Source organism: Amphimedon queenslandica, unplaced genomic scaffold, assembly GCF_000090795.2.
Source record: "Amphimedon queenslandica unplaced genomic scaffold, v1.1 AMPQUscaffold_13511, whole genome shotgun sequence".
Taxonomy (NCBI): Eukaryota; Metazoa; Porifera; class Demospongiae; order Haplosclerida; family Niphatidae; genus Amphimedon; species Amphimedon queenslandica.
Window position 1 is genome coordinate 494687 of NW_003546253.1, and position 15346 is coordinate 510032.

Sequence of the window (15346 nt, forward strand, 5' to 3'; positions counted from 1 at the left end):
TCATACATCTCTTTATTGTTAGAGGTAATGTATTATTAATATTATCATTTTATTTTTTTATTATTTTATTATTACCATTATAATTGCATGTACTCTAGACTCAGTGGATTGTTGTCATGGGTACTAAGGGAACATGCAAGACCTCTATAGCGGACGGCCTGTTAAGTTATCTTGAGTTATTCATTGAGGGGGAGGAGGGGGAGGAGGAAGGGGCAGAGCTACTCATAGATGATTACGATGATAATAAGATAATTAAGAAGTTTAGTATATCATCTTCGCCTGGGATATTGGGTGGAGGTCTTGATGTAAGTACAGACCAGGTGTATTGGGTTATTAATAGCTTATGTCCCTCCTCTTTCTGTAGTCTGCTTTGAAATACATCAGAGAAGAATTACCAATGAAACTACAAAGGTATTATTATTATTATTTATTACTGTTATTACTTTAAATGTTAACAACAGATCAAAAGACATCATTATGTTAACACTTTTATTATTATTATTATTATTATTTATTTTTTTTACTTGCATATAAAGGTCTTTTGATGAACACAGTCATTTCATTTATCATTTCTATCACTGTTAGGTGTAAAACCCCAGTTCTTTTATTTGACAACATCTACGACTGTCAGTCGTTGGAGCAAGTCCTGAGTGCTGCTGGAACATTATCTAAAAGACCATACATAGTAGCCACCCTTTGCTCAGGGAGTACAAGAGGGATACCGCTCCACCAGCTAATGCTTAGACACAACATAAGAGTAGTTACCTGTAACACTCACACTGAGCCGATCGTAGGAATACTCTCTAGGACGCTGAGGAAGAAAGTATATCAATTGAAAGCAGATCCTAAGTGAGTCCTCATTCTTGTTATTGTTGTTCTTATGCTAGTAATTTGTGCTTTTTTGTAGTTCGGAGGTGGAGCCTGTTGCTGAGCAACTCTTGCTGTGGTTGCCGTACCTTCTTGATCACATCAATTTTTTCATTAGCAAGTTTCATTCAAACAATGTCGCGTTAGGTAAGAGAAATAACCACACTGAGCACTGATGGATTTTACTCTCTCTCCTCCTCCTCTTCTCTCTCTCTCTTAGGTCCTCGTGTATTCCTTAATTGTCCATTGGATGCATCATCTGATTACATGGAGATGTGGTTCATTAACTTGTGGAATCATTTCATCATTCCTTATCTCATGGGTACCATAATGGCTGGGATAGAGGTGAGGGCTAGAGGAATAGAGAGAACTACATGTAGGGCTGGGACAAAGGTCACTTTGTAACCTTTAAAGCTTCTATGCATACAACGTATGCATCAGAAAAAGTTATAAAAATGAAGAATTGTCTCCTGGTCATTTTTGGTAAAATTTGGCCCCGCCTGATTTTAGAACAACTTTAAAATTTCCATGCAGGTCACGAACATGTATTAGAGAACATAGTCTGTTTGCTTATTTTATTCAATATTGATTTATTTATTGCGATTATCTTGTCATTACTAGACATACAGTGCTGATCCCACTCTTGATTGGATCGATGTCCGGCAGTGGGTAATCGAAACGTACCCTTGGGCATCAACAATCAACGTATCTAAACTAAAGACACTAACTCCTGATGATGTGGGATGGAATCACGGTATGAAATATATATATAGCATAAAATATTAGCAGTTTGAGAAAACAACCATTTGTCTTATTTTCTGCATGCTTGCCTGCTTGGTTGCAAAATTACCAGTATGGCATCCTGTTATAGCATCATTTTTGGAAGAAATTTCCAGTGAAAACTCCTACCAGCATTTTATTTTGTTTAGTATTTATTATCTGTTGATATTATTTTTTTATTTTTAGCTGTAAGGCCACAGAATCAGAGCAGATATATGTCATATATGAGAGTGAGTCATTTATTTAATTATTAATAATTATTTATTTATATACATATATATATATTATTTACTTTCTCTCAGGATGATGATGTGCAGTCTGTCTTAAGAATGCAAAACTGATAAACTGTTATTATTATTATTATTATTATTGTTATTACCAATATTGCTATTTCTGTTTGTATCATATTATTATTACTATTATTATTTTATAGTTGTACTTCCTTCATTTTCTCTCTTTCCTTCTCATTGGACATTTATTTTTGCAGCTTACCAATAATTATTATTATTAATTAAATATTACTATTATTATTATTAGATTTTGTCTTTTGTTCATTTTTGGTTTCTGTGAGATGTCGTTACAACCAAAAATTTTTTCACAATCAAAAAAAATTATGTTCTTTGATGTAATAACCTGGATGTGAATTTTTGACTGTGAAAAGCAGATAAAAAACCTTTGCAACTTCCTGTTCTTGTTCACACCTCAAGGTGCGAACAAGGTGTCAAAGTAAAGTTGTGAAGATTCTATTTATTAAACTTTTATTTACACTCATTAATAACTTTTGATAAGAACATGCCACGAACATGGGACAAATTTTGTTAGACTCTTCTGTACTGTAAGTGGAATTGGCCATATGGGGTTTGTTATATTCGGGGCAGGTATGGGGACAATGGAGAATATCCAAGCCAGTTTGATCTATATGGCGATATATGTGGCAATGTCGGTATGTGTGTTTAGTATGATATTGACCATAAATGAGCGGAGGGGATTGGTGGCAGACTTCCATTCTTTGTCTAGAAAAAAATGCCATTGTATGTTGCTCGCATGCAATACTAGTTGATTTCACATGAGCTCTGCTCCCCTTGCTTTTTAGCTAATGAAATTTTGCTTGTCTGTGTATTTGTAATTTATTAATACATAAAACAATGCAGCAGTGATGCACATGCAGAAGCAAGCATTGCCTGGATGCATAGCCTAAGGCCTAAGGAGATCTCAAACCATATCAATAAAATTTTAGAATTTAGTTTTGGTTATTCCCCAGACAGACTTAGTGTAATGTTTATACTATAATGATGACAGTTAATTAATATTAGCATTCTACATCACTGAACTTTGTCATGCACTTCCTTTATAGTAAAGCCTGGGAGTGTGGTTATATAAGTGTCTGATATTATCACTTGATACAATTTGATCAAGAGCAGTTAGTGACAGACAGACAACTACTACTAACTACTACTGAGAAATGGCTGCTGCAGGAACAGAGAGCAATGGAGGAGAGGGAGAAGCAGTAATAATTATGTCAGGAGCTTTAACAAAGCAAGGTAATAATGTAATGGAATGCACTTATTGGTTGATACTATCAATTAATAGGAGGCAACGTTAGGAATTGGAAGGAAAGACATTTTGTACTAAAAGGGACTGAGCTTAACTATTACAAAAAAGAAGGCGACACAAAGCCAAAGGGGGTGATTGATCTGAAGACTGGACGAGGGATAAGAACAATGAAGTATATATCAGAAGGAATTGAGTGGCCTGAAGATGTGCAGGCAAATTATGCATTTGCAATTGCAACTAGTGCCAGGACTTATTATGTCTATGGAAAGAGCTCAAAAGAAATACAGTGAGTGCCTAGTATGCATCTATAGTCTTTGTAACAGCAATGAACAGTGCTGCATTAGATGAAAGATAAAGAGTACTTAGTGCTTGCCAACAATAAGCAAAGCTGCATTAGACAACTCATATAACTCAGTGCAATAGTAATAGCAGAATGGTATCATTATAAAACTAAGGAAATAGCACATAACTAAGTGATTAGCTTAATTGAGTACCAAATAAACTAAAACTAACATCATAATGACAATGATAGCAAACTTCATTTATTTTTCACTATATCGCATATACATCACTGACACTATCATGCTGGAATATCAATAACAATAGCTGCAAACAGAATCAGCAACTTGAATATTAATAAACTTTCAATTAAGCGGCGTGCATGCATGCACCCCATGATGGTATGCACTCTATAAACTGGTAATAGTAGCACTTACAGTTAAGGAAATGTTTGCATAAAGGGGCTAATAAACCATTCATGCCTTGTTTTTTCTCCATCATATTTTAGGAAATGGAAGAAAACCATAAAAGACATCATAGATGAAGTGAGTAATGACCAGCTAGCCATGGCAGACAAAATATTATGCAAATATTATGATACGTAAATTAAATTATGATACAAAAATTACTAATAGTACCGTCTATGTTTCTCCATCCCTCCAGCATGGCAGCCCTACTGATGACTGGAAGAATGATGTGGAGGGAAAACCTGAGCACATAGCTTCAAAAGTAGTCAAGAAAGTTGCAAAGATCGGAGCACAAGTGACCAAGAAAGTTGCATCAGAGTACATACAAGATGACAACATCGCATCAATTGTTGAAGGGGTTGCCGATGGAGTTGAAAACCAAGCGGATGCAGATCGTAATGCAACTATAGGAGACAGGCTCAAAAGAGGAGGTACAGCTAAGCATTTTGCATCATAATCTATTTTTTGCATGGATGCATACTCTAGCTGGAGATGCAGTAGGAGTTGCAGGTTCAGGCATACAATTGGCTAGTGAGTATGTACCGGATGAAATAGGACAGAGTAAGTGTATTTCATTCTAGCATTGTTAACTTGTTATACATAGCTGCTGTATATACTGCCGGTGGTATTATCAAAGACCAAGGTACTGCTGATACTGATGCTAGCATTGCAGAAAGATTAGCCATTGGAGTTGGTAAGGGTTTGTTACAAAAATATTAACAAATTATCATAATGTCCTTAAAAGGAGTCTCCTTGACCTTATTTCTGCTATAAAAGCTTGAAATAGTTATCAGTTATCATTGCCAATAACTGAAAGTCCATCCTCCTCTTGTAGGTAGTACAGCAGATTGTATAGGGGAATGCCATGAGGAAGCTTCTATAGTGACTGATCTTGTTAGCAAAGGAGCTGAGAAAGTGACTGAAGTCCTCGAGGAGGACAGAGCAGAAAAAGAAGAGGAAGAAAAGAAAAAGAAGCTTGAGCAAGACAGCGATGCTGAGAGTGATGACGAAAATGTTGACACGTCAGGAATATAAAAAACTTGTCAAAAATTTAATAATAACTATCGTTTTTTATTAATTATTATTTCTCACAACAAACACCATTAAGGGAAAATACATGTTACTGTGCCCATGCATAATTAATAATAATAATAATGATAATAATAATAATAATAATAATAATATTAAATAAAGAGAGAAGAAAAGGACAATCATAATATTACTGGTTATTAATAGTTATTAAGTTTACATAAGAGTTAGGCCAGTGAGAATCGTTGACTCATATATGCATAGGGGTGGGTGGGCATGGCCAATAATAACAATAACAATAATAATAATAATATAACTAATAATTTCATTAAAAAACTGCTCATTAATATTCATGAGTTAGACGATTCGGTCACCACACCCTCAATGATTCTAACACAATTTATAAATTTAATAATAATAATAATAATAATAATAATAGCTACTTACTTCTCTTCATTATTAGTGGGCGTGGTTTCAGTTTCTTCAATAGAAACGTCACTAGATTCATTTAGTAGTAAGGGATTACCAGAATCACCATCAGTAACACCATAATTAACTGACCTAATGATATCAATAATCATAATTACCCTTTACAAAATCTCGACCCTCTAAAACTATTAGCCACTTGCACATACTGTACATGTACATGTAAGTATGGTAAATTGGTAATCAATAATAAACTATTATTGATATTGCTTACCTATCTTCATCAGATGAATTATTACCAGAACTATGATCAGAATCAGCACCTCCCTCCTCTTCCTCCTCCTCTCTCTCATTGCTCTGTAATAAATTATTATCAAGGATCATGTCCTCTTCACTGCCAACAGAGCCGATGCTACCAGTACTACTGATCCTAGTATATTGGTCTACCCTCCCAGACACGCCCCCTTCTCCTGACACTTGTATGGATGCACTAGACGTAACTACAGAAGTACTGGCTGATTCTGACTCAAGTTCTTTGACCGATACATATGTAACAGATACTACAGTGTCCTCCTTACTAGAGAAAAGAACGTATATACATGTACATGTACATGCATAATATAAAGTACAGCAAAATACATGTACATGTACATGTAGTATAATCTGAGTACCATTAGTATTAATATTGTATCTTACACTTGTCCGGTTGAAAATGTAGAAAAGTCGGCCCAATTCTTTTCATCTGCTCCTCCTCCTCCTCCTCCAGTTGTTGCTGGTGCTGGTTCTTGTGTCCAGTCGTTGGGGTCAGGTCTTGAGAGGTCCTCGTCAGTTGAGAACTCTGACTTCCACGATATAACACCTTTAATTATAACGAATAATAGTCGTATTATAAATTAATCAGAAAACTCGCCAAAAACCCTCTACTATTATAGTCAGATTATCCCACAAAGGCAGCACATGCTCAGTCAACTAAATAACATGCTTCATGAGCTGACAATTAAACACTACAATAATAATACACAATGTAAATGTATGTGCACATACGTGTATGGCTTTTGGAGCAACTTTAAAAATTTATAAAAAATCCAAACTTGATTGGAATCAGCTCAAATTTGACCAATGACCCTGTACTATATTAGTACAGGGACTTTAGTCAGAACTTTGAATAACTTCAAAAATCGTAAAAATCACACTTTTACACACAAAAAAGGATACACTACAAGTGTAGCTCTCACCAATCTCATTTGGTTCAGAATTTCTTTCTTTCCCTTCGACAATAATCAGTCGATCCTTCCCACCCATCAGTTTCAAGGAGTCCTCATCATCGCTCGACTCGGTTGGGAACTCTCTCCTCCGTCCCTTCTCCTTATTTGTCTCGTCCTCATCATCCTCCTCGCTGGTGCTAATCAACGACCGCTGTCCCAGCGAAGACACAAACGAGATCTCCTTTTCTGCCCAAGGGCTCGACTCCTAAATTATTCTAATTAGAGCCCACACATTAGCGAGCTAACCTCTTCGTCTTCACTGTCAGTGTCGTCAAAAGGATGGATCCTCTCAGAGCAACAAGCCTCAAAGCCGGCCATTAGCTGAGTGTGTACCTCATCGGCCTCCACAGTGCAGTTGATGGAGGTGAGGGCAGTGTATGTGTTAGAATAGGAGACTGGGGCTGGATCAAGGCCATCGTTTAGTCCAAAGTCCTCTATTAATATCGTTGAGAAACGACTGTCTTGATATTGCTGGAATGCCTTTGAAAAGAAAAAATGTACACATTATACATAAAGCTAATCACATAAGAGGTATACGTATGACAAGATATTACACATAATGTGTACAACTGACATAGTAAACGTAAGACTAATTCATTTAAATAAATAAACAGACACAGTGAGTATATACTGTACCTTTTCAAACTCATTATCAGGGCCCATGTTCAAAGGATCAAACTCTTCGTCACTATCATCAATACTAGAGGTCAAGGCTCGGGAACCACCCTAATTAACAATAATGTTGAATCATATACCAATTAACTCCATTATCAATGTTAGTACCAAATTGGTGTCATTCTTCTTATTCATCTCGGCAATCGGTCCGCTAATAAACTCTGTCCACTTTTCATACGTGTCTCTATCAAGTTCTCCTTGCAGTCTTTCGTCGTCAACCGTTGCTGTTGTGGTAGCAGCCTCTTCCCTTGCTCTTTCCAACACGCCCCCCATGTTGCCGAGACGATCATTCCCTGAAATCTGATTGGCCATTCTAACGAGGTGACCCATGAATCCTAAACGAGTTCCATCTATCTCACTACTACCACTAGAGAGAGAGAGAGAGAGAGAGAGAGAGAGAGAGAGAGTAAGGGCTAGCAATGAATGTATCATTATATTACATCAGTTCTTGATTTGTCCTAGCTCCATCTAGCAACCTTTGAACTAACTTTGAATCACTCAATAGCTACATATATAAACAATAGTTATTATTATAAAAATAAAAAGATAATAACAATACAAATGTGCATGTTCTCTTACATGTTGCCTAAGAGTGGTGGTGTTGTTAGGCTGTCCAGTCCCATTGTCCATTTCCATTGTGACTGGACTCACTGAGGCAAGCCCTGCTATAATGCAAGACTCAACTTGCGTGTGTAGGAAATTGTTCCATGGATATTGAAAAAATAAATCCTAGAAAAAAGGGACATAAACAATTAAAAAAATAAGCATATATACACAGCTGTACGTGTACATATCCAACGCCATATGATGCCCATATAAGGCTAGTTTACACAGCAACAAAAACAATGCAATCCGTACAGTTTTGTGCCTGGTTTTCGCTATTGTTTACACGGAATGAATCAAAATGTGATAAGTTTTAAGGAACGAAACAGCGTTTTAAAAAAACAATGTCCTCACGTAAACAAGCCTAAATATGGCGCGCTACTGCTCCTCCTGCAAGTCTTACCAATAATACTGTTAGTGTTGAATTTAAAATTATTTCTTTTTGTATGCGAGTATCATGTGAGTAAAGGAGAGCAGAGAAAAGCCTCACAACCTGGAGCCTCATGTTACCCAACGGAGGATCCAGCACGCCAACAGTCGTCACCATAGTCTCGCACTACAAAGAAATAATACATGTACATGTACAACTGCGTCCTTACCTGCGGCTTCCTATTTAAGAGATTATGAAATAATTTCACGCAGGGAACGATATTAGTTATAATCTTTTCCGTCGATTGATCGACAGGAAGAGCCTCTTCTCCGCCTCCTCCTGTTGCTCCCGATTGAGGATAAGATCTACTAAACGTGGGGCTGTAGCCACTGCCATAATTCCTAATGAAATATTAAAGAGTAAATATTTAGTGAATAAAGCTTAAATACACAATTAATATAAACAAGTAGTGTACCTTATGAATAAAAATAAACAAAAATTAAAAAGTTTTATACCTTTTCTCTAGAGCAGTTAACAGTACATAGGTTCCATTAATGATGACCCAATCGGGTGGGTCATCCACCGAAAACATGTTATCCAGTAATCTCTTTATAGTCTCCTCGCTATATTTTAAAACATAATAACTATTAATAACTAGCCACACCTACTTTTCTAGTGTCTTCAATAGCGGGCCGGGTCCCGACATTTGAGCAGATTCACGTGATATTCGTAAAATATCGCACAAAGCTTGACTCGAGTTGACACATTGCTAAAGAAGATAATGATAATAATTATAATTATAATGATAGTGACACATACATCAACGCTTGACGAAGTCGTAACAAAATCTATTAATTTCTCGATAACTCCTTCATCAGATAACCACTAATAAATAAATAAATAAAATAAACAAACAAACAAATAACAAATCTTTACCATAGCAACGTCTTGTCTCCCCTGGTCTCCCTCGGGTGCAGCAATCATTTGTAGGAGCAAGTCCATTATGGCAGACGTGCCGAGGTGTTTTAGAAAATGATCGACAAAGCCCTCGATTTTCTGTATGTACTCCAAAAACAACGTGGTTCTCTGGCCTAGCAACATTGCAAGAATCTTACTATTGAAACTGGATAAGACAAAGGAAAGTAAAAGTAATGAAGGAATGAATGAATGGTGTACCTAGCTATTAGTGGATTTAGTGGTGGCTCATCATGCAAAAACTTCCATAGCATTGGCAGGAACTTTTCGGCTGTAGCAAGACCCTCGACAATGGTAAAGACATCAGCAGTTAGTATCTCACAAGCTAAATGAGGATACCTTAGCAGCAGAATAAGACAGAGAGAGAGAGAGAGAGAGGAAGAGAGAGAGAGAGAGAGAGAGGAAGAGAGAGAGAGAGAGAGGAAGAGAGAGAGAGAGAAAAGAGAGAGACAGGAGAAGAGTGAATGACAGGAAAAGATGTTATCATTATTACTTAAACTTGTATTTATCCTCTAGGTCAGGCTCAGACACAACACAGGCATACTTGACAAGTGTCTCAAGATTATCTTCCTTCTGTAAACTACAAAAGGACAGAAAAAACCATAACGTGTGTGTGTGTGAACTACCATACACCATGTACATAAACAGAGAGTGGGTGGATCAGGGAAAAGGGGAGGAGAGAAAATGAGAGAGAACTCACAATTCAACTAGTTTCTTATTCTGTGATTTGACTTCTTGTAAAACGTCGTCTTCGTCAAGAATCTCGTTCAACGTGCAATCCTTTGTAACGAAAGGAGAGGATTACCAATTGGTAACAATGAGGCGTTTGAATAGAATGCAATTATTAACAATAAACAAAAATTATACTCAAAAGACAACAACCATACATACATGTACATGTACTTATACACGTACATGTATGCTCACTGTGTTTAAGTAGTCTAAGTATATATATAGAGTATGTATAATATCAACAATTATTGGTTATTATTTACATACACACACACAAATATAAATATGACATTAAACTCATTAGTCGGTTAATAATCCTTGAAATCCATAAATGGAGCCATATCTCATTCTCATACCACTACTAGCAGCCCCTGTCTCTCTCTCTCTCACTAAACTCTTTACCTCTTTGTCAAGGAGGCCATCGATAGCTGACGTTGGTCTAAAGTTAATTTTCCAGAACATTTTAAAAACTTCCTAAGAGAGAGAGAGAGAAGATATCATAGGGCAGTAGAAGGAAAGAGGGAGGGAGAAGATAAGAGATGGGCTGGAGGTGGTAAAATTTGAGAATATCATATCTATTACAAATCAAGCAAGACACAAAACCAAATCAACATGATGCCCTTCAGTTCATGAATCTCGTTCCCAGCCTAACTAGATTTACCCTGGTCCAGACTACCCCTCGCACACTCACCTTGCCTGCGGGACTGTATAATCCCAATAAACTACTTATTGGGACAAAAAGACTGCTTCTACAGGCACAAGAGAAGGTGCAGCAACTTAAAGAAGAGAAAAAAAGTGAGAATTAGAGAGAAGAACAGCTCCTTTACTGACAAGACACGATGCAATTATCCGCCATATACGTCACGTGACCTTTTAAGTGGGCGTGCCTGTTAAGAGGCGTGGTTTCTGTTTATTAAAATTAATTAAAAAAACTCGAGTCTGCGCAGAAGAGGTTCCCGCCAAGTTTCACCATTTACGCATGCGCAGTTAAAAATTAAGATGGCGGCCGGTTCTCGTGAAAGAAATCCTGGGATACCTCTTGATTTGGGTTGGGTGGAGAGCTGTGTCGTTAATCTCCCCGCTGCAAACAGGAGAGCAGCTACGCATAAAACCAGACGCAGCATAAAAAAGGAATGGCAGGCAGCTTGGCTACTGAGGGCTGTCACGTGCATTGACCTGACCACATTAGACGGAGATGACACCCCAAGCAAGGTAGTAAGTCTACTTCTCATTACAATCTATTTGTAGTGCCTTAATACATTTTGCAAAATCATTATTTTTGCTTCTAACTCAATGCATAATTAGCACCTTGTAATGCGTGGGTGGGCTCAGCTAATTTATTAACGATGGGCGTGGTTTCCAACAGTTCTGTGTCATCGTTAGGTTGATAGATTATGTCACAAGGCCTCTACTCCTGTTCGTCAAGACATTATAACTCAGTTAGGGATGGACGGTGTTCCACTCTCAGTCGGTGCAGTGTGTGTCTATCCTGAACGAGTCCCCGATGCCATTCGCTCTATGAATACCATTAACAGTCAAGTAATTAATAAAATATAATTCATTTTTAATTAGCCACGCTCTTTTACACAGGTCCCCATTGCCTCGGTTGCAGCAGGGTTTCCGGCTGGTCAGATACCGCTAGATCAAAGGTTACAAGAGATAAAGAGAGCTATTGAATATGGAGCAACAGAAATAGATATTGTGATATCGAGGACCCTCGTCCTTAAATCTGATTGGGCCCTTCTATACGAGGAAGTGAAAGCTTGTAGGGAGGCATGCGGCGAGGGGGCCCACCTGAAAACAATATTGGGAACGGGTCACCTTGGAACTCTGACCAACGTTTATAAAGCAAGTGTTGTGTGCATGATGGCTGGCTCTGATTTCATCAAGACATCAACAGGGAAGGAAGCAGTCAATGCAACATTCCCAGTAGCACTGACTATGATAAGAGCCATCAGAGAATATCACACTCGTACGGGATACAAGGTCGGTTTCAAACCAGCTGGGGGAATAAGGGCAGCTAAGGACGCCCTCTCCTGGCTTGCTTTGATGAAGGAGGAGTTGGGTGATGATTGGACAAAACCGGATTTATTTAGGATAGGGGCCAGCAGCCTGTTGGGAGATATAGAGAGACAACTCTATCACCATGTCACTGGGAGATATGCTGCAATCCACGAAATGCCTTTATCATGAATGGGTTCTATTATTGTATCGCTAGTGTTTGTGGGAAAATTCTAATTACAAAAATAATTATTACTAATAATGATAAATTTAGAAGTTTGTGTCGTTATTTTTTCTGTGTTATTTTAGTAACTGGTAATTCTTCGCTGTGTCTTGCTTGCGGTATAAATAAAGTCTCAAATATATCGTTAACAAATGAAGGGTGATATTGAATGGCCCTGTTACAATCAGGACAAAAATTAACTTCGCATATCTTTGGTTGAATGTGCTGACAACCTATTGAGATTATAAGGATACGAGTTATATTGAAAGTGTGTTTATTACCGCATCCATCATCAGGTGAACTCCATTCTAATAATAAATCAATGGCATACATAGCACGTGACTATTTTTATAAAAGACAAAAAAAAAGAATATACTATAAAATTAGCATGTATTATTATTATTATTACCTGGGGGTAGTGCTTGATACCAGCAGGTGGTTCTTCAGAGGCAGCTGCAGTAAATAATTCATATATCAAGTTATATATATCATCTTGTACATTAGACCAGGACTGGTCAGGATACTGCTCATGGAATAAAGGTATGAAATCGACTGACTCTATGTGCTTCAATGGAGAGTCATCTTTATAATTCATGACTGTAAAATGAGTCTCGTAATCGTGGAAGGAACTCATTTGGAAAGGCCTAACAACAGTGGAGATACATGTAAAATTATAAATAATAAGCAAGGTTTTCAGCATAGTCCTCTTATCAGTGGATTTTGTATGAATTTTTAAAAGTTGCTCCAAAATTGGGCCAAAGTCCCTGTACACAGTCTCAGGCCAAATTTCACCAATAATGAAAAGGAGAGAAATCTACATTTTTATAATTTTTTTTCTGATACATAACGCATGTCTTATGTTGTGTAGAAAGTTTGAGCTAACTCCGATCAAAATTGGGTCATGCTTGTCAGCTCATGAAGCATTCACATGCTTACTTGTTGGCAAATCTTAGCCAGAAAGTATTGTAAGCGTAGATCACTAATGGCTTCACCGAAACTAGCAACACAATGTACCTCACATCCATCTTAACCTTCCCAATCCCTTCCCTGTTGAATAGGACAGGATTATTAACATACTTACAAACTACCTGGAGAGAAAGAATGACAGTAACCAAAGGAAGAAGAGAATATATAAATACTTTGGGTGAGGCTTGGGACAATCTTATTATCTGGGAAAGATTAGACGTGACAAATATGTCCATGGATCGACCTAAATTCCACGGTTTCACAATCCATGAATTATCTTCACCACTACATGCAAACAACAACAACAACAATAATAATAATAATAATGATAATAATAACAATGCTCTACTTTTCTTCTCTTCTCTTGTATTCCTTTACAAAGTAGGGTAGCTCGTAATACGTAATATAAGACTCTGGTATCCAATCGGGTAAGGAAGAGGGGTCTTGGGCATGGTTCTTTGATGCCCGACGGGCTACGCTAATTAACAAATCTTTACACGTTAGTACATTTTCACATGGAAACTGATTGATTAACTGATTGGGCTTTAATGACCTACAGAGAGAGAGAAGAGGAATAAGAGATAAATAATTCATAAAATGTCATGAGTTCATGACTAACTTAAAATCTTTATAATGATCGAAAAACCACAGGATATCTGCTTTCTCTGGATCACTAACAAGCTCAAATAACGGATGAGACAAATTCTTTTTTATCATGTCCATATCTGTATAGACCTAAAGAAACATGCATATAACCATGTTTATGAATGACAATATTACTTTAAATGGAGGAGACAAGACAGAAGTGAACTCTAGCGTTACATCTGGCAGATCTTCTAAAGGTCTTTCAGGATTAGGTGCAAGTGGTAGTGAATCAAGCTCATCCCATAGAGGATCAGATAAAGGGAGAGACTGGGGAGGTAACCACGGGAGAGAGTGACATTGTTTTTCTAATTCTGAAGTAGCTCTTGATGGGACTCTGTTCCTTGAGATGGTATCTGAGACAGAGAGCGAGTGAGATATAATAAGTAAAATTCTTTACCTCCATAACTTAGGTCCCGCAATGGCCATAGTATTGAGTATGACATCTGAGTTAATATGCTAAAGAATGGTACAATGGTTACATTAGGATCCAGAGAGTGCTGTATTCTAGCAGCATAATCTTCCATTACGTACCAAATAGGCACTGGCTATATAAATATAGGAATAAAGTAAATTTCTATATTCAATACTTACCATATTAGCAATGGTGTAACAATCATTAAATCTCCATAATTTACGCACTATATTTTCTATTAATTCTTCTGATGGTGGTTCCTCTTCCTCTGTGTCTTCTCTCTCTCCTTCTTCTTCTTCCTCGCTTTCTCTCTCCTCTTCATCAACAGCTGCTGATGATGTCTGAACTGCTACAGCATCAGGATCATCATCATCACCATCATCACTATCACCTAACATTAACAATTATTAAAGAAAGTGCTCTGAAATCAGCCTCAACTTTTATTTTATTTCCTAATACACATTGATGCCCCTTATTCTATGTAAAATAATGGTCAAATTGATGATACATAAAAATTAATAAACATGCACTAAGGATGTACATGTATGTGTGATCGAATGTACTTTCAGTATTATTGACTCCATTCAATCCCTCCCCATCCTCTTCTTCTCCATTGCTGTGACTTGGTGTGGCTTGAGTAGGAGTGGTTGGCTCTTCGATGAGATCTAAAAGATTAGCCATTCGAGTAGCTAGTCCCGGAATACTTGCTAGTTGCTGGTGACAGTTATCAGGAAGATACGTCCACGAATGATCAATAATAAATATACTAAATTAAAAATAATTAGTATATAAAGTATATTGAGTAATTAGGTACCTGTTATCGTCTATTTTGAGACCTTCTTCATTACTAACTTTAATGCTCCACCCACTAGATGATGGGCACATTATAAAATGCTCTCCGGCATCAAAAGTCTATCAAAAACAATATGAGGGAATAAGACACGTGCAAAGTACCTCTGTGCACAGCTTTCTGAATAATGCCTCGTGATGTCTCTCCGGTATAGCGGCCAATTGCTGCCTGTGTATTGTCCGCCATTGTTGATAGTCCATATTGTACCACGTGGGTAGAGAACGCCC

The 15346-nt window shown here is 37.3% G+C and overlaps 5 protein-coding genes across 6 annotated transcripts; 3 read left to right on the forward strand and 2 right to left on the reverse strand.

Moving 5' to 3' along the window:
- The first annotated feature begins 6 nt into the window (after positions 1 to 6).
- On the forward strand, positions 7 to 2237 carry LOC109589564 (neuron navigator 2-like). The gene is made up of 9 exons (XM_020005620.1): positions 7 to 24; positions 99 to 305; positions 365 to 411; positions 586 to 849; positions 908 to 1014; positions 1088 to 1212; positions 1489 to 1621; positions 1834 to 1877; positions 1950 to 2237. Exons 2-9 carry the CDS (start codon positions 117 to 119, stop codon positions 1986 to 1988), a joined length of 948 nt encoding a protein of 315 aa, XP_019861179.1. The 5' UTR covers positions 7 to 24; positions 99 to 116; the 3' UTR covers positions 1989 to 2237.
- A 793-nt stretch (positions 2238 to 3030) lies between these two features.
- LOC105316429 (uncharacterized) lies at positions 3031 to 5065 on the forward strand. Its single transcript, XM_011411304.2, has 7 exons — positions 3031 to 3188; positions 3238 to 3487; positions 3989 to 4025; positions 4144 to 4378; positions 4434 to 4508; positions 4552 to 4641; positions 4783 to 5065. The coding sequence occupies exons 1-7, from the start codon at positions 3110 to 3112 to the stop codon at positions 4980 to 4982; spliced, it is 966 nt and encodes a 321-aa protein (XP_011409606.1). The 5' UTR covers positions 3031 to 3109; the 3' UTR covers positions 4983 to 5065.
- LOC100642087 (serine/threonine-protein phosphatase 6 regulatory subunit 3-like) lies at positions 5029 to 10904 on the reverse strand. The gene is made up of 21 exons (XM_020005630.1): positions 10714 to 10904; positions 10425 to 10496; positions 9991 to 10070; positions 9784 to 9870; positions 9492 to 9629; positions 9252 to 9438; positions 9135 to 9200; positions 8984 to 9084; positions 8831 to 8938; positions 8545 to 8716; positions 8349 to 8501; positions 7922 to 8071; positions 7783 to 7847; positions 7451 to 7709; positions 7304 to 7393; positions 6914 to 7147; positions 6638 to 6872; positions 6099 to 6261; positions 5677 to 5979; positions 5424 to 5537; positions 5029 to 5366 (listed from the first exon to the last, which is right to left on the reverse strand). Exons 2-21 carry the CDS (start codon positions 10482 to 10484, stop codon positions 5327 to 5329), a joined length of 2805 nt encoding a protein of 934 aa, XP_019861189.1. The 5' UTR covers positions 10485 to 10496; positions 10714 to 10904; the 3' UTR covers positions 5029 to 5326.
- Positions 10905 to 10996: 92 nt separating this feature from the next.
- On the forward strand, positions 10997 to 12335 carry LOC100634551 (deoxyribose-phosphate aldolase-like). 2 transcript variants are annotated; one of them, XM_020005689.1, is made up of 3 exons: positions 10997 to 11237; positions 11406 to 11561; positions 11613 to 12335. In XM_020005689.1, exons 1-3 carry the CDS (start codon positions 11022 to 11024, stop codon positions 12213 to 12215), a joined length of 975 nt encoding a protein of 324 aa, XP_019861248.1. In that variant the 5' UTR covers positions 10997 to 11021; the 3' UTR covers positions 12216 to 12335. The 2 variants fall into 2 exon arrangements, with proteins under 2 accessions (XP_019861248.1, XP_003383409.1); XM_003383361.2 differs by having other exon boundaries at positions 10997 to 11234; positions 11613 to 12331.
- On the reverse strand, positions 12230 to 15340 carry LOC100631433 (tubulin--tyrosine ligase-like protein 12). Its single transcript, XM_020005648.1, has 13 exons — positions 15224 to 15340; positions 15084 to 15181; positions 14833 to 15035; positions 14449 to 14660; positions 14255 to 14402; positions 13993 to 14210; positions 13832 to 13947; positions 13562 to 13765; positions 13386 to 13497; positions 13183 to 13334; positions 12656 to 12890; positions 12528 to 12588; positions 12230 to 12479 (listed from the first exon to the last, which is right to left on the reverse strand). Exons 1-13 carry the CDS (start codon positions 15317 to 15319, stop codon positions 12310 to 12312), a joined length of 2025 nt encoding a protein of 674 aa, XP_019861207.1. The 5' UTR covers positions 15320 to 15340; the 3' UTR covers positions 12230 to 12309.
- Between the last annotated feature and the right edge of the window lie 6 nt (positions 15341 to 15346).